Source organism: Nansenia antarctica, assembly GCF_963989245.1.
Source record: "Nansenia antarctica genome assembly, chromosome: 7".
NCBI lineage: Eukaryota > Metazoa > Chordata > Actinopteri > Argentiniformes > Microstomatidae > Nansenia > Nansenia antarctica.
The window spans coordinates 3,204,344-3,221,544 of record NC_137677.1 but is presented as its reverse complement, the minus strand read 5'-3'; the positions used below and the strand labels follow the sequence as shown (position 1 = coordinate 3,221,544).

General features: G+C 46.9%; 4 protein-coding genes across 5 annotated transcripts in view; 2 read left to right on the top strand and 2 right to left on the bottom strand.

Annotated features, from left to right (window-relative positions):
- Positions 1–17,201, top strand: part of cp (ceruloplasmin) — a 423,180-nt gene that overhangs the window by 44,419 nt on the left and 361,560 nt on the right. The gene's annotated exons all lie outside the window — the stretch shown is intronic.
- Positions 3,077–7,243, top strand: LOC308162026 (uncharacterized protein). The gene is made up of 6 exons (XM_080536111.1): positions 3,077–4,476; positions 4,854–5,000; positions 5,118–5,348; positions 5,675–5,818; positions 5,932–6,181; positions 6,322–7,243. Exons 1-6 carry the CDS (start codon positions 4,303–4,305, stop codon positions 6,984–6,986), a joined length of 1,611 nt encoding a protein of 536 aa, XP_080392237.1. The 5' UTR covers positions 3,077–4,302; the 3' UTR covers positions 6,987–7,243.
- fetub (fetuin B) lies at positions 8,153–13,032 on the bottom strand. Its single transcript, XM_080535679.1, has 7 exons — positions 12,777–13,032; positions 12,190–12,303; positions 11,858–11,945; positions 11,105–11,271; positions 10,409–10,522; positions 9,815–9,898; positions 8,153–9,372 (listed from the first exon to the last, which is right to left on the bottom strand). The coding sequence occupies exons 1-7, from the start codon at positions 12,987–12,989 to the stop codon at positions 8,578–8,580; spliced, it is 1,575 nt and encodes a 524-aa protein (XP_080391805.1). The 5' UTR covers positions 12,990–13,032; the 3' UTR covers positions 8,153–8,577.
- LOC308161916 (alpha-2-HS-glycoprotein-like) overlaps positions 13,028–17,201 on the bottom strand; it is a gene marked incomplete at its 3' end in the record, with an annotated part of 7,863 nt that continues 3,689 nt past the window's right edge. The window contains exons 5-8 of the mRNA XM_080535996.1: positions 17,061–17,177; positions 16,803–16,874; positions 15,784–16,299; positions 13,028–13,033 (exon numbers count right to left, since the gene is read on the bottom strand). Of these exons, the coding sequence (XP_080392122.1) occupies positions 13,028–13,033; positions 15,784–16,299; positions 16,803–16,874; positions 17,061–17,177 (711 nt within the window). The remainder of the gene's footprint in view (positions 13,034–15,783; positions 16,300–16,802; positions 16,875–17,060; positions 17,178–17,201) is intronic.

The window sequence follows — 17,201 nt, the reverse complement described above, 5'->3', positions numbered from 1 at the left end:
GCAGTCGGTGTTGGGGAGTGGCTGGGCCTCCTGATGCATAGGATGACATTGATGACATCAAACCCCTGGCATGTTCTGATTCTTGGGCATCATACAATAATTCCATTATATTCCTTTTAACCCTGACTTTTATGGCTGGATCTTTAACTTGGCGCAATTCTCTTGCTACCTGCTTAGCAAATGTGTCCTCATTATCTGGTGGTTTGAAAGCACCTGCCATCCGCTTCAGTATTGCTAGTTTTTGGAACTCTACATTCCCCTCAGAAGCCTTTCTCTTTCCCTGACGCTGCGGTGCGTGGGACCTTGTCTGGGCGTCTTCCTCAGTGGGAGTCATATCGGCTACGTTTACTGGAGTAGAGCTTCTTATGGTAAGTGGGGTGCCTGGTCTTGAGCTCATGGGTGATATGTGGGGTGACTGCACAGCACTCATGGCAGGGTCACGTGAAGTCACATGTGACCCTTCACTCTCCACATCAAGCTCTCTTTCTGGACCTGCATCTGTCTGCCTCTGATCTTGTGTATCATCATCCAGTGGTGTTTCAGGAGGGTCTTCTGTTGAACTATTCAACTACAAAAAAAAGGCACAGCTCAGTAGCAGTACAGTAAATGCAGGCAAAGATGCTTTCTCATTAATGTTGTATTATTATGTACTTATTGTGGCATGTAACACAACCTATCCAGGTCACCAGCCCTGCAGAAGGAGCTGTTTATATAACCTGTATAACCCATGTTTGGTGCTGAATTCAGTCTATTGAGTTCTATACATTTACCTCAGCCTGACACATCTCCTCTGTTCTCTGTCAATCTGATTCTACAATTAATGGGAATTGTGTGATATTCTGTGCATTTATTTCACCTGTATAGTTATTAGAAGTATAGCTATAACTCAGGCTGTCTACCTTGAAATCACAGGCCTACTGTGGAACTATTTAGTGGGGAAATCTGCATGGTAACGGTGATGTAGGCCTACTTACTGTCAAACTAGTTTCTGCATGCCGATGAACAACATATGGTTTTAAAAAATCCAAATGTGTTAAGATCCAGGACTGCCTTGGAGTTGGATTTTTGTCTCCACTTGGCTTTGGCTTCAATAGTTTGCCATACTGGGTGCGAAGAGAAGCTGCTCTCATTTGCACCTCATTGGCTGAAATAAAATAAACAGCTAACGTTAGCTAGCTACTACTTACAAAAACATTAGCCTACTAAACAGATCAAGAAAGACGGCTAACGTTAGCTGCTGTCTATTGATTTAATTTCATGTATTTCATGTTTCAATGTATGTCAATGTTGACTAGCTGTGCGTGGTTCACGTGAATCTAGCTAGCCAAAGGAAGTCATTGAGACCAACAGAGATTGCAATCAAAACTCAGCGTACCAGGTAGCTCAAGGGCAGATGAAATCTCTTTCCAACTGTTCTCCCTCATCCCTCTGTCATGATGGGAAGCGGAGGAGACGTCAAACAGACACCCGTGTTCCCTCCAAAGCTCTACCAATCTTTCTTCCAGTGGCTGGGACCACTGAACACGAGCAGTAGGGTTTCTTTTTGCAGCTATTATTGGGCTTGTGATGATTTTGAGCGGATGTATGTGCAGAATCGTGTCGTAGGACCAGCCACACTTCACGAGCCACGACGAAAATTTCTGACCTGCCAGAAATTTGTCGGCAGGTCGTAGCCTCGTCTTTAGAACGTAGGAGCAATTAGTCGTTGATCGCTGACTCTCTCACACTGTGCGACTTACGACGTCCCGATTTGGCCTTACGACGCTAGGATGTCTCTACGACTACGCAACGTAGTCTGCGACAACAAATTCGTGGCGAAATCGTGGACAAATCGCACAGTGGGCAGGGGCCTTGAGCAGCCCTTCCTTCCCTTTTCCCTAGGAGAAAATGACAGTTAGACAAATACATTAAAAAAGGAATCCTACGAAAAACATTTAAAACCGATAGGACAGGAATAAACTCTGTTTGTGATCATTATTCTAGGGGTAGGACAGGAGTAAACTCACACACTAAATTCTTTCTAAATTGCTTTTAATTGCTAAATTAATTTCTTTCTTAATAAATTCGGTTCTAAATTGCAAGCCTCTAAACGTCTAAACTAAAGCTATGTTTACAGGACTATAATTCAGTATTTATTTAGGTAAATAGTTGTCTGACTATTTGGTGATGTAGGACAACCACCTGGTTCACACCTCAGCAAATCTGAAGAGGAAAAGAGTGATCATTCTCAAGTTATGGGCTTTTTTGTCACCTTCCCCATATTCGGCCTGGTCTAATTTGGCTCTTTTTCAGGGATTGGGGTAGCTCTAAAGAACAACCAAAAAAAACATATTTTCCCCCAAAAATAACATTTGACAACAATCAATTTCATTAATGGGAGACCCTGAAGATAAGAAAAATCATTGTTGTCATTTGTTCTACCTCGGGTAGGGGTGCATGCGAGGGCCCTTCCTGCTAGACTATATGTTGATATTGCGAAAACATTGGAAAATGAATGCCCTATTTTGCAATGTTTGCAACTGTCATTTCAATCCACTTCCTGAATTGAATTTCAACTGACCCTCAAGCCTGGTTGAAAGAAGCAAAACAATGAGTTTAGAAAACAATGTTCTTAGATAACATACAACTGCTTGGAGGAGGCAATGGCCAAATCTAATATTTGTATTTCCTTGATTCCTACTGTCCTCTATCTCTGCCCTCTTTCTCAAAGCTCATTGGAGGAGAGGGTCTGTGGTGTCACCCCTCAGACAGTCTCCTCCAATGGGCTTTGAGAGGGAGGTGAAGAGAGAGAATGCTAGAAATCAAGGAGCCATTTGAGATTCAACCTGAGTGTCCAAGGTCAACAGTTTGGGACAGATCCAGGATGAGTAACACAACACAGCATATCCCTCTCTATGTACAGGGTTTCCGCGGATCCTTAAAAAGTCTTAAAAAGTCTTAAATTCATGTATATAAAATTAATGCCTTAAAATGTCTTAAATTCATTACAAATGTCTTAAACTGGTCTTAAATACTTTACCCAAACGTCTTAAAATTGTCGGGGCAGGACTATTTAATTTTACTTTTTCTCGCGGCATTTTTCTATTGAGCAAACGTTTAATTTCATTGAGTAGCGCGCAGACTCCTCCCCCTTGCGTTCCTTTGGTTATAGTCAGCTGCAGTGCTTGCTACCTAGCATTAGCCAGTCTGCGAGATGGGGAAGTGCAAGTTCAACGAGAGGTGGCTTGACGACAGAAGATTTTGCGATTGGCTTAAGTCCACCGGCTACCCAGAAGAAGCAAGATGCACTGTGTGTAGGAAAACATTCAAACTCGGCACCATGGGCATTAAGGCGGTTGAGAGCCACCTAAAAAGCGAGAGGCATAAAACGGCTGCTAAAGGCCAACAGCAGACGCCAGGAATCTCCCAGTTCTGCGTGTCTGCCCCGGGCTCAGCGCCCCAGACAACGGCTGCCGCTGCTAGCAGCACTGCTAGCGATCTCAGAGCAACGTTTGGTGGAACACCTACACTGAAATCGGAGATTGTGTGGGTTCTCAATACAGTGGTAAAGCACCAGTCCTACTCCTCCAACGAGGGGATTGGAGATATCTTTCGGATTATGTTTCCCGACTCCCAAATCGCCACTACATTTGCTTGTGGAAAGGACAAGGCGTCATACATAATACGTTTCGGATTAGCTCCTTACGTCAGAAACGAGCTGATCGCGAATGTGAACGAGTCAGTTTTTGTTCTAATGTTTGACGAGAGTTTGAATCATGCCACAAAAAACAAGCAACTCGACGTGCACGTGCGGTATTGGGTCGGCGATCAAGTGGAGTCGCGTTACCTGGGCTCGCAGTTCATGGGACACGCTAAAGCTCAAGATTTACTGCAACACTTCAAGGTAAGTGCATTTTGTCAATGACAAAGTATTAGCTTTACATTAATTTTGGCAGATACTGGCAATGTCATGTAGATTCAGTATAATAGTAGGCGTACCATAGGGAATGATGCGGTGTAGTCTAGTCATTTCCACGTTATAGAGAGCCACAGAGAGGGAGAGGGGACGCGGGAGCGGGCGGGGGGATGGTGGGGAGAGAGAGTATCTAAGGGCGTAGGGAGAGGGAGTAGATGGATGAGTTATAGTTTGTTAACTGAGGATGTGTGCAGACAGAATGTTAAAGTACATTGAACCATTGGCAATCATGCTATTATTATTGTTATTATAATCATCATTATCATCATCATTTATTATTATTGTTATTATTCTCATCATATTCATGTCATTCTCAGGAGTGTGTGGAGAGACTGAACCTGAGGAACATGGTGTCCATCTCCATGGATGGACCCAATGTTAACTGGAAGTTTCTGGAGCTTCTACAGCAAGAGCATGCTGAGCAGTATGGTGGTGCCCAGCTGGTTGTTGTGGGTAGCTGTGGGCTCCATACCCTACACAACGCATTCAAGTGTGGATTCTCCATGTGGCAACTGGAGAAGGTAAGATGATTATAACTATGAGAAGTAATCTTTCATTTGTCCCACAAGGCAAATTGGAATATTACAGCAAGTGGACACTTGACAGGATTTAAAGAGAGCATGAATTTACAGATGTTTCATACTATTAACTCCTAAGTTATTTTTCTAAGGGTTTATGCAATCAAAAGTGTCTGCACACATTATGTGTACAGTTCAGTCATTCTGTCAGTTTAGTTCTGGTATGTGTCTGTGTGTGTGTGGTCTACTGGGGAGCGCTGCTGGTTGAGCAGTCTGATAGGGCAGTGAGGAAGGACCTGCAGTATTGCTCCCTTACACACTTTGTGTCATTCCCCATGAGAGATGATGGCTAATTCAGCATTCTCCTCTCTCCCACCAAGGTGTTGAGAGCAATGCACTTTGTTTTCCACAATACACCAGCGAGGAGGGATGACTTCATTGCCCTCACCAAATCCTCAGTCTTCCCATTACCATTCTGTGGCCATCGGTGGATTGAGAACCTGCCAGTTGTGGAGAGGGCTATAGAGGTAATTAAAATCTTGATTTATATAGCACCTTTCTAAACAAAGTTACAAGGTGCTGCACAATGTATGATAAAATAGACATGCATGATAAAATAATACATACACATGGTGGAATTAAAGGTATGGCCATCACTGGTGAAGTATGTGGATGCAGTGAAGACAAAAAAGTTGCCAAACCCTGGGACAGCGTCATTTGACACCATCGAAGCAGCCCAGGGAGATCCGCTCATCTTGCCCAAGCTACAGTTCTTCATGGCCATCTCAAGGACCTTCACTCCCTTTCTCACAAAGTACCAGACTGACACACCAGTCATGCCATTCCTTGGCAAAGATTTGGCTGACTTGTCCAAGGTAATCAAATTAATAATGAACAATCAACAACAAAAGCAAAACAAGTTGAGTGTGTGTGGGCATGCTGAATGTGTGTGTGAGCAGGGAGAAATGGCAGATGCTACTGGGTGGCTTGATTAATTAAACTCGTCCTTAGTCAATACATAAAATTACTGAAAGATTATGTTTTGGCTAAGTAAAGGTTACTTATCATACTGTTATTGATATATTGCATATGTGATATGATATTATTTTAAATAACTATATAGAAATGCATTTCATGGTTAATGTGGTTATCAAAGGTACTTGCTTTACAATCATCATGCATTTTCTTGTTACCCTTTCAGAGTGTGCTGAGGCGTTTCGTCAAGAGGGAGCATCTCAATGACATCACTCCACTGCAGCTGGTCAGGCTGGATGTCGCTGATCAGAAGAGCTGGGTCAACCCGAAGGAAGCCGACATAGGCCTGGGTGCTGAGGCAGCCCTCAAGGTAATTTAGATGTATTACTTAACTTTATATCAAATGATGGTCCATATACAGGCAGGAGAGAATACTGTGTTAGGCCATTCAGTTGTATTTAAAACACATTACCCATCTGTCAGGACCTCCAGAGAAAGGGGACCGTAGGGGAGCTCACTGCCCTAGAGTTTAGGAAGGACTGCATGACGGGTATGTCAAATATCCTAAAGAAAGTCCAGGACAGGAGCCCCCTGAAGTACCCCATCGTGAGACAGATGGCATGTCTGGACCCCACAGTCATGTACGCCAACCCAGACGGATGCCAGGGAAGAATGAAAAGTCTAGTGCAGAAGTTACTGCAAGACAAGCAGTTGTCTGGAGGTGTCTCTGCTGGTATGAATAGTTAATAGAAAAGCTGGAAATGTTGTCCCTGATTATTAGCCAATGGACAATTGGACATAAGCCTGTCTGCTAATCAGGATTAATCATGTAAATAATATTTCACATATTTCCTTTCATCTGTTTTGTTATAGGTGATGTGATTATCCAACAGTTTGGGAACTTCCTGTCTGTTGAGGCTAAAAACGAGCACTTCCTGTCCTTCCGGCCCATGGAAACCAGGCTTGACGTGTTCCTGCATGGCTACCTCAGCCAACCCTACCCTGAGCTCTGGGGTTTCTGTCAGAAGCTTCTTCTCCTATCCCATGGGCAGGCGACAGTCGAGAGAGGCTTCTCCATTAACAAGGAGGTGGAGACCGTTAACATTCAGGAGGACACTGTCATTGCCCAGAGACTGGTCTGTGACTATGTTGCAGTTTGTGGGGGGGTTGCCAATGTCCCTCTCACCAAGGAGCTGCTAACTTCGGTGGGATCAGCAAGGTCAAAGTACAGAGAACACCTAGACCTGGAGAAGAGGAAGAGGCAAAGCGCTGCACAAGGGCAGAAAAGAAAAGCAGCAGAAGAGCACATCATCGAGCTGAAAAGGAAGAAGCAAACTCTTCTAGTGGTATCTGATTCTCTGGAGAAGGATGCAGACAAGTTTGCTGAGCAAGCTGAGGGGAAGTCCGGCACCTTGATGGCTCAGCTCATCACAAAGTCTAACGTCCTCAGGAAGAGATACAAAGAAAAAATGTGTGATTTGAAAAAAATAGAGGCAGAACTGGAGAGTAAGGCCACAGAATTGAGGCTCATGCCGTGAGTGTGTTAAGTAGATGGGGTTTTTTTGTTAGATGTTTCCGACCAACTAATTGCACTTTTAATTTAATTAAGTTATTGAACCAGAGCTTTTATGTTCAATAAACAAAACAAGTAAACTTGAATGAGTCTCATTGATTGACATGCTATGCTTGTATTGTAGTACAGTGGAATCCCCTAACCATCGCATATATATATTTTTTCGGTCTTAAATTCCATTTAAAGTGGCATTAAAAAGGTCTTAAAAAGTCTTAAATTGAACTTGCTGAAACCTGCAGAAACCCTGTATGTAGAGGAAAGGTCATTGTCATCATCATCATCACCACCATCACCATCACCATCGTCATCGTCACTCCTGTCCTCTCTTTAGGGCCCCTGCTCAGCTCAGCCCTCACCAGGGTAAGGTACCGCTGTTCCTGTGGTTAGTCGCCTGCTCTGACTCACATCCCATCTCGTCTCTCCCTTTGTGTCTTGAAAGCACCTGTGATGTAGTACTGTATAGGTCCCATCCACACATGTAATCAGGTTTGATGTACGGTCCCATTCACACATAATAATAATAATAATAATTATTATTATTATTAATTAATTATTTGTAAAGCACTTTACATAAAGAATCTCAAAGTGCTACAATTAAAAACAAGAAGATAAAACAATAAACATTTTCAATTAAAAAAAGGTGCCCTTAGGTGGTCAGGGAGAGCATTCCACAGCCTGGGAGCAGCCCAGCAGAAGGCCCGATCTCCCATGGTGCAGAGCTTGGTCCTGGGGGTCTTGAGGAGGTTGGTGGCAGTAGAACGGAGGGTGCGTGAGGAGGTCTGAGGGGTATGGAGGAGTTCCTTGTGGTAGGGGGGTTAATCAGGTTTGATATACTGTGTAGGGTCCCATTCACACATGTAATCAGGTTTGTTGTGGAGATGTGTCCTGTACCTCTAGTCTAGCTGAATAAAAGCTAAACCAATTAAACAGTCTATTCGTTGAGATGTGTTGAAATGTGCTCAATACATGTAACGCAACAGGATATAGACGTACAATACATTTCAGAACTTGTATTTTTAGATTTATGATTACCGTATTCTTATGATAGTGCTTGTGATTGTCAGTATGTGTAGTACTTCTGTTAAAGCTGGTTTAGATCATAACAGGCACAGGAAAGGGGAGTCCAAACGCTGATGTATATCTGTGATGTTTATTTTTTGTGTTACACCACCAAAAACATGCAGCACAATGACAACAATGAGGAGAATGATCATTTTGTGTCTCAGACAGGAAGACATAGTCGGGGCCTCATGCGTTATGTTTATGAATGTGATGCCATGCGCAGCATTGAACAGACAAAGATGAATGTGAACTCAGGGATGTGAGAGAGACACAACTAGGTGTTTTGTTGTCGCATTTGGTGTCGCAACACCCCTTCAATGACTCCATCTTAAGAGGTTAACCATCTTTGGTCTGACAGATTTCTCTCTACATAGCACAGTCCCAGTCTCAGATGAGAGAGATATATAGCTAGTACTATACAGTAAATGAACTGAATTGAGCGCAGTTCGTTCTCTTTACTTCTTTAACTGTAGGGAGGGGTGTGTTGGGCCTGTTTATGCTCCTGTTTTGAAGAGGGGGTCTTCAGCGAAGAGCTGCTTCAGGAAGCTGTTCTCGTCCTTGACCTCCGCGGGGCACTCGGCAGACACGGCGGTGGGGAAGGGCACGATGGTGGGCTCCCTCTCCCCCGGGACCTGGGGGTCGGGGACCAGGGGCAGCGTGACCCCCTGCTCGGCTCCTGCGACCGGCGTGTCGGGGAAGGAGGGCATGGTCACGGGCAGGCCCAGAGCCGGGAGGACGGTCACCCTGCCCTCGGGGTGGTGGTGGGGCACGACGCTGTGCTCGTGATGGTGGTGGTGGTGCTCGTGCTCGTGCAGGTGAGCGTGCTTGTGGTCGTGGTCGAGGGAGATCTCGTGGTCGTGCTCGTGCGTGTGCCCGCCCTCGGCGTGCACGTATTTGTGATGCTGGTGCGGTCCGCTGTCGCTGGTGTGGTTGTGCGCTTTGGAATGGTGCTCGTGATGGTGGTCGTGGTTCTGGTCGTGGGAGTGGTCGTGGGCGTGGGCGTGAGCGTGCGCGTGGTCGTGGGCGTGGTCGTGAGCGTTGTGGTCGCTGCTGGCCGCGTGGACGTGAGGGTGGTGGTGGGTGGTGCCGTCGGCGTGGGTGTGGGTGTGCTCGTGGCTGTGCTCCTTGGTGTGGTCGTGACCGTGCTCCTTGGTGTGGTCGTGGGCGTGGCCGTCCTTCACGTCGTGGCTGTGGTCGTGGGCGGGTTCCTCGCCGTCAGCGTGCTTGTCGGTGTGGCTGTGGTCAGTCTCTCCTCCCAGCAGGTGCAGCTTCTTCTCCTTGTCTGCCGCCTGGAGAAACACAACCGTTAACCATGAACATCAATCCTAGATAATAATAATAATAATGCTACTTAAGTCTATTTCAGCTCTACATCATATCATGTGCATGATTGTACAGCAGTGGCGGACTCAGGCTGTTTGAAGGGCAGGGGGGGCGAAAAGAAAAAAAGGGCACCTACTGCACAACATGGGACCCCATCAGTGCACATGGTCAAGTTTAGACCATTGGAAGGGCAGCCAATAGGGCACATCCTCTAATTTTCGCCATTCAAAAAGGCACTTAAGAGAGACGGTCGCCCACCCTGCCCCCCCCTGAGTCCGCCAGTGTTGTACAGCCTCTTTCGAAGTCAGCATTTCAAAACAAATTGAGAGTGAAACACTACAGAGAGTTATCAATAACATTACACGTCTTCGTTCCGCCCATGCTCTCAGTGTGAAGTCAAGTGTTTACCTCAGGCTCGTGGACGTCACAGTCCACGGTGATGTAGTCTTTACCGTTGGTGTGAGAGTGGGAACCCTTACAATGTCCTTTGTGCTGTAAGGGGGAAAGGTGAAGATGGACGAGTTAATAACAGGCGACACTGGATCAGCTGTAACAGCTGTTATTATGTTGTTCTAGATTGTTCTCCAGCTGTATTTACACTTTTATTACTATGTTATGAATGCAACAAATTATGCAGAGCTGTCTGTCTGCCTGTCTGTCTGCCTGTCTGTCTGTCTGCCTGTCTGTCTGTCTGTCTGTCTGTCTCTCTGCCTGTCTCTCTCTCTGTCTCTCTCTCTGTCTGTCTGCAGCTCAGATAAAGGCACAAGCTTATTGGACGTAACTTTCTTCAGGAGTATGGTATACCTGCAGTACTATACAGACAGTAGTTTGTCTCATTTTAGCATAACCTTGTGTCTTACAGGTTTACATTTATTGGACATCCTGTGTCATTTTGTATTATGACTGAGTACATTTTTGTCTTTCAACTTTCGACGTAATTCAGCATTTCCCTAAAAAACTAGAATGCCGATATTAAATGTAAAAGGTCCTGTTGTTACTTACTGCAAACTCGCACTCCATCAGAGGGCACTTGGTGGCCTGGGCGGGGTCTGTGAGGTTGGCGCAGGTGGTCTCCTGGATGGTGTACTCCACGAAGTAGAACTGGGCCTCGCTTAGCTGCAAAGGACAACCACAGGGAGATTGTGACGTTAGAATTATACGCTTCTATCCATTTTTGCCAAAATTGAGTTTTCTGATCCATTAGGTTGTTTATTAATGCCTGTGTGGTGTTATTTTTAAAATGTAGAATTTTCTTTGTTAGTAATTAATAAAATACTACGGTTCCATCTCACAAAACATAATGGAATGTAAAAACTTTGACGCTCAATATCTCTGAACTGCCCTAAACGGAGATAGAACCTTCTCATTCTAAACGGAGATAGAACCTTCTCATTCTAAACGGAGATAGAACCTTATCATTCTAAACGGAGATAGAACCTTCTCATTCTAAACGGAGATAGAACCTTCTCATTCTAAACGGAGATAGAACCTTATCATTCTAAACGGAGATAGAACCTTATCATTCTAAACGGAGATAGAACCTTATCATTCTAAACTCACGAGATGGAGCCATGCAGTGACAAGACAACCTCAATACAGTGGCACTGAAACTTATAATTTCCCAAGACTAAAACTAGGTTTGTGTTGTTTGTTGTGTGTTTTGTGACAGGGGGTTTGAGCATGCAAGCGTGTTCTGACCTGGGCGCTCGCCCGGGTGATGTTGAGGAGAGCAAAGTGATTGGCCAGTCCGTTCTCCTTGTTGAACTTCTCCATGGACAGGGTGGCCGTCTTCAGGATCTCTGCGTTGTCCATGGCGATCATAGAGGAGCAGTCTGGGCACTCCTTAGCTACCTTCTCTGCAGGTGCTGAGAGAGATAAAACACACAGAGAGAGAGAGAGAGAGAGAGAGAGAGAGAGAGAGAGAGAGAGAGAGAGAGAGAGAGAGAGAGAGAGAGAGAGAGAGAGAGAGAGAGAGAGAGAGAGAGAGAGAGAGAGAGAGAGAGAGAGAGAGAGAGAGAGAGAGAGAGAGAGAGAGAGAGAGAGAGAGAGAGAGAGAGAGAGAGAGAGAGAGAGAGAGAGAGAGAGAGAGAGAGAGAGAGAGAGAGAGAGAGAGAGAGAGAGAGAGAGAGAGAGAGAGAGAGAGAGAGAGAGAGAGAGAGAGAGAGAGAGACATTTACTTGAGGGTATGATTTGTTATTTTTCTGAGTGGGGCAGTTCCACTCATATTTTTCATTTTATTAGACAGATATAGTGAAGACAGACAGGAAAGTAGCAGAAGAAGGGAGAGAGGGCATGTCAGCAGGGCATGGGCCGGATTCGAACGCATGCCGACATGGGCATATGTGTGCACTGTAGACAGCGGTGCTGGACCACCCCAGGACACTTGAGGGTATGGTTGATACGATAGAAGCTTGACAGCATTTCCTATAGTCATATCCTGGTTCTTCTTACCTGGTCTCACCATGCAGTTGTAGTTGTACAGTCTGACCACTCTTTGGACTTTGTTTATGTAGATAGCAGCCTTGCATTGACCGTAGACCTGGAGGCAAACACACCATGGAGAAGAGAGAGATCAAACATTGATTCAGAGTCACTGGTGACTGGTGTGTGTGTGTGTGTGTGTGTGTGTGTGTGTGTGTGTGTGTGTGTGTGTGTGCGCGTGCGTGCGTGCGTGCGTGTGTGTGTGTGTGAGTGTGTGTGTGTGTGTGTGTGTGTGTGTGTGTGTGTGTGTGTGCGTGTGTGTGAGTGTGTGTGTGCATGTGTGGCAGCTTAGTTCTTAGTACCGGGGTGTCGTGGCTGAGGCGGATGGGGCAGCTCTTCCAGTCCTTCTTGCTGGTCACATGACAGTAGGTCTCCACCACGTCCATGGTCAGGTAGAACACAACCCCTGTCTCACCCTGGAACAGCAACATAAGAGACAGGTCACCCCCAGGTCACCCCCAGGTCACCCCCCAGCACTGCGTCTCCTGAGACACCCGCTTTCCCCTTTACTGTGTCCCCTAAGACTTCTACTGCCCCCCTTGTACTGTCTCTCTGTTCTCCAGTGTCTATATAACAAACAAAAAAAGTTTCCTTCTTGCACAGAGACTGCCAATGGCCCTGGGCCTGAGCTAGCACCAGCTCTTCCTGCTACGACTGGTGGATTGGTTGTAAGTCAAATGTATTGATTGTAAGTCGCTTTGGAATAAGGTGTCTGCTAAATGCCAAAAATGTAAATGTAAAAACAGTCTGGAGTTCCAACCCGCTCGGTCACACAAGCAGAAGTAGAAGCATTCCGTTTGCTACATACATCAATAACACTGGAGTCTAAACCTGACCGTTTCCTACATCCAATAACACCGTACAAGAAGTGCGTGGAGCGCTAACTCACGTGGGTCATCTGGTTCACGTTGCTGAGGCGGTGCAGGCTGAGCACGTAGCCCTCGCTGCGGTCCTGGTTGATCTTGGTCATGGCCTGCGTCGCTGCGCCCAGCACCTGGGCATCCTTGCATGACCCGGGCTTCACGGCGGGATCCACGGGGTCCACAGGCGCCGCGTGGGCGCACACGCAGGCCAGCAGCAGCAACAACACACACCGCTTCATGTCTGTCTCTGTCTCTGTCTGTCACAAAAGCACACTGGCTAGGTCTTCGAGGGGAGGTGAGGAATGGAGAGGGGAGAGAGTTCTTATATACAGTACACTCCCACCCACCCCTCCCACTCTCCCTCCACCCCTCCACCCCTCCACCCCCATACTCCTTCACTCCCGCTGTTCAGTTAGCCTTTGCCCCTGTGCACCCCCTCCCCGGCCTGGGGCAGGTAAACACAACCTCTGACCCCCCCCCCCCACCCCCTGATCATGTCAAGGAATGTAAGCCCCCTATCTGCCCCCAGTATCAGTCCTATTGTAATCTCGCCTGCAGCTCTTTGCTGTGTCAGACAGACAACAGTGGCAGATAGCAGGAAGACTGTCTGTGGTTCTGTGGTTCTGTGGTTCTTTAGCTTGTGGAGACCAATCAGTAAGACTCAGGTCTGATGGAAACTGAATCAACCCGTTGATAAGCATGTGAGATGTAAACAAGATGGATAATAATTGCTTTAAGGGGCGGCATTAGCTTCATTCATTGTTGAGGTTCTGTCTGGGGTTGTTTCTTGGAAATGCAAGTCAATCCTCCACATCCTAAATTTCGTTGTTTGGTACCTGTACTGTAGCAATGACAATAAAGTCCATTCATAGAAGCTGTAGAGAGCCATGTATTCTGTACTGCCACCTGACGTACAATCATTTACATCGCCACCCTTTTGCAACAACACTAAATCAAATCGAACAAAACCATCAGCGACATAATTATGGTCTCTACCACCTAGGTGGGTGTATCAGAGTTGATTGGTCTCCACCTCTGTACAGAAGAACATGACACTGGGTGAATACAGTTTGGCTTTAATGGACTGGGAGGGGGAGGAATGTTTTGCATGATCACTGGTTGCTTTGCTGTATCAGTTGATGTGCACAGGACAGGTGTGAACATGAAGCAAGGAGACAACATGGACTCATTAGAAGCATTGTTGTCATTTTAATTACTAATAAGAGCAGCAGCAACAAGAGTCAAACTGATGCATTTCAGCTCTCTCCTTCTCTCTCCTCTCTCCTTCTCTCTCTCTCCTCTCTCCTTCTCTCTCTCTCCTCTCTCCCTCTCTCTCCTCTCTCCTTCTCTCTCTCTCCTCTCTCCTACTCTCTCTCTCCTCTCTCCTTCTCCCTCTCTCCTCTCTCCTCCTCTCTCTCCTCTCTCCTTCTCTCCTCTCTCCTTCTCCCTCTCTCCTCTCTCCTTCTCTCTCTCTCTCCTCTCTCCTTCTCTCTCTCTCCTCTCTCCTTCTCTCTCTCTTCTCTCCTTCTCTCTCTCTTCTCTCTCCTTCTCCCTCTCTCCTCTCTCCTTCTCTCTCTCCTCTCTCCTCTCTCTCCTCTCTCCTTCTCTCCTCTCTCCTTCTCTCTCTCTCCTTCTCTCTCTCTCCTCTCTCCTTCTCTCCTCTCTCCTTCTCTCTCTCTCTCCTTCCTTCTCTCTCTCTCCTCTCTCCTTCTCTCTCTCCTCTCTCCTTCTCTCTCTCTCCTCTCTCCTTCTCTCTCTCTCCTCTCTCCTTCTCTCTCCTCTCTCCTTTCTCCCTCTCTCCTTCTCTCCTTCTCTCTCCTCTCTCCTTCTCTCCTTCTCTCTCCTCTCTCCTTCTCTCTCTCTCTCTCCTCTCTCCTTCTCTCCTTCTCTCTCCTCTCTCCTTCTCTCTCTCTCTCTCTCTCTCTCTCCTCTCTACTTCTCTCTCCTCTCTCCTTCTCTCTCTCTCCTCTCTCCTTCTCTCTCTCTCCTCTCTCCTTCTCTCTCTCTCCTTCTCTCCTTCTCTCTCTCTCCTCTCTCCTTCTCTCTCTCTCTCCTCTCTCCTTCTCTCTCTCTCTCCTCTCTCCTTCTCTCTCTCTCCTTCTCTCCTTCTCTCTCTCTCCTTCTCTCTCTCCTCTCTCCTTCTCTCTCCTCTCTCCTTCTCTCTCTCTCTCTCTCTCCTCTCTACTTCTCTCTCTCTCTCCTCTCTCCTTTTCTCTCTCTCTCCTCTCTTCTTCTCTCTCTCTCCTTCTCTCCTTCTCTCTCTCTCCTTCTCTCATTCTCTCTCTCTCCTCTCTCCTTCTCTCTCTCTCCTCTCTCCTTCTCCCTCTCTCCTCTCTCCTTCCTCAGCATTTTCACTAAGTGACTGTGCAGATTCCCTCCCTATCCTTGTCCAGTCAGGACATATTTACGTTTGTTTGCTGCTATGGGGCAATGTAAAGCTAACAGCAGAGCCCTGTGACATAATCACATGCAACTCACTTACATGACATGGCTCGCTTGCTTCATGTGACCTTGTGACCCTGCGACCCCTAACGCTAACATGTGACCCTGCGACCCCTAACACTAACAAACATTGTTTGAGTAGGTTCAGCAGGCCAATCCCCCCTCACAGGTGTGAACAGCAATATTTAAAATGTTGCATGTTATGTGACATGTTTTTATTTATCACACAAACAAACTATCAATTTAATGTTGCTGGTATATCTCTGTGTAGTCTATAACCAAGTTATAAACGTGTAAGTACAAATGTGTGACATACAGTGAGTGGTAGTTTATTTCGTAGTATGAAAATTACAGAGTAATCCCAGTAAACAGGACAGTTTTACAGTTTTACAAGAACAAACAAAAACAGAATATAATCCAATGCATGAATCAAACACGAAAACAGTCTGCTTTCAGTTTGTGCAATCACAAGCGCAAGGGCCAGTTTCATAAGAATAGACAACAAACAATTTGGTCACAGTTCACGACTTTTAACTGGCAACACTCCAACCAAAATCCACCATGTTGAGATCTGATGACTCGTGTCGAGACCTCCCGCCGCGAGAGATCAGGCCATAGGCCGGGGATTTCACCGGGGGGACAGTGCATACGGGGAGGACCGTGAGGTGGGGGGCCAAGAGGAGGTGGGGGGCCGTGATGAGGGGGGGGACCACCAGGCCGAGGGTGAGGACCGTGGGGAGGGTGAGCTCCGTGAGGAGGGTGACCATGAGGGGGGTGACCATGAGGGTGGTGACCGTGGGGAGGGTGGGGGGGTAGAGGGTGGCCTTGCCCCAGGCTTACGTCTGGGACGTGCCCAGTGGGGTGGTGGGGGGGGAAGGGGCAGATAGGGTGGGTGGAAGGAGGGATCTTCACAAAGCCGTGACAGTGGGGGAAGGGGGACTTGGGGTGTGGGCCGGGGTGTGGGCCGGGGGGGCGCCCACACTTCCTCCCTCCTGGGCCGGCGTCAGGACCCGGGGGACCCTCGGGACCCGGGGGACCCTCAGGACGCGGGGGGGGGCCCTGGGGCCTCTGGTGGGGCTTGTGGGGCTCGTGAGAGGTGTTATAGAGCTGTTATACAAACAACAACAACAACAACAACAACGTTTAGGAATGTTCGTACCATAGATCAGTGGCTCTCACAGCTCCTTACAGAAATGTTAGGGTTAGGGTTAGGGTTAGGGTTAGGGCTAAACCTAAACACTAGAAGCGTGTCAATCAATGTGAAATACCTCGACTGCACTTTGGTAGAAGCTTCCATCGGTTTCTAAAATGATGCATGATGGGACAGTTGTCGGGACACAGACAGCCTGGACTAAATCACACTTTCAATCGGGGACTTTCCATTGAGGCGGACCAAGGACACCAGTTACATTGTTACATGTTTGGCATTTAGCAGACGCCTTATTCCAAAGCGACTTACAATCAATACATTTGACTAAGCAAGTGAGTCATCAATCCACCAGTCGTAGCAGGAAGAGTAATCCAGCTCAGGCCCGGGGCCATTGGCAGTTCTATAGGTCTAGGAAACCAGCCCTATGTACAGTACACTGAATGTGTTAAAGGCGGGTTACCTGGGCATCGAAGATCTGACAGTCCACAGTCACGCCATTCCTGTTGCTGGAGGACTCACAGAACCCACGACGCTAGAGAGAGAGAGAGAGGGGGGGGAGTAATATGAATGAAGTGTAACTAAAGTGAAGTTTAGTTTAGAGGAGTTTAACTAAAGTGAAGTTGAGTTTAAAGGAGTTTAACTGAAGTGAAGTTTAGTTTAGAGGAGTTTAACTGAAGTGAAGTTTAGTTTAGAGGAGATGAGTTTCAGTTTGTCTTACAGCTTCCTCGGGACACAGTGGCTCGCAGGCCTGAGGGTCGATCCTGGATTTGGCCGGACACCCCGTCTCCACCACGGTGAACTCAGCATAGTAGTTCATCCCCATCATCATCATATACTAGGAGAGGGAGGGAGACATGAC

Coding starts and splice junctions, on each gene's coding strand:
- LOC308162026 (XM_080536111.1), top strand. CDS start 4,303: ATGGTGTCCATCTCCATGGATGGACCCAATGTTAACTGGAAGTTTCTG. Junction 5,819..5,931: donor GTGCTGAGGCAGCCCTCAAG/GTAATTTAGATG, acceptor CCCATCTGTCAG/GACCTCCAGAGAAAGGGGAC. Junction 6,182..6,321: donor GTCTGGAGGTGTCTCTGCTG/GTATGAATAGTT, acceptor GTTTTGTTATAG/GTGATGTGATTATCCAACAG.
- fetub (XM_080535679.1), bottom strand. CDS start 12,989: ATGAAGCGGTGTGTGTTGTTGCTGCTGCTGGCCTGCGTGTGCGCCCAC. Junction 10,523..11,104: donor TCACCCGGGCGAGCGCCCAG/GTCAGAACACGC, acceptor TGTCCTTTGCAG/CTAAGCGAGGCCCAGTTCTA. Junction 9,373..9,814: donor GTGACGTCCACGAGCCTGAG/GTAAACACTTGA, acceptor GTGTTTCTCCAG/GCGGCAGACAAGGAGAAGAA.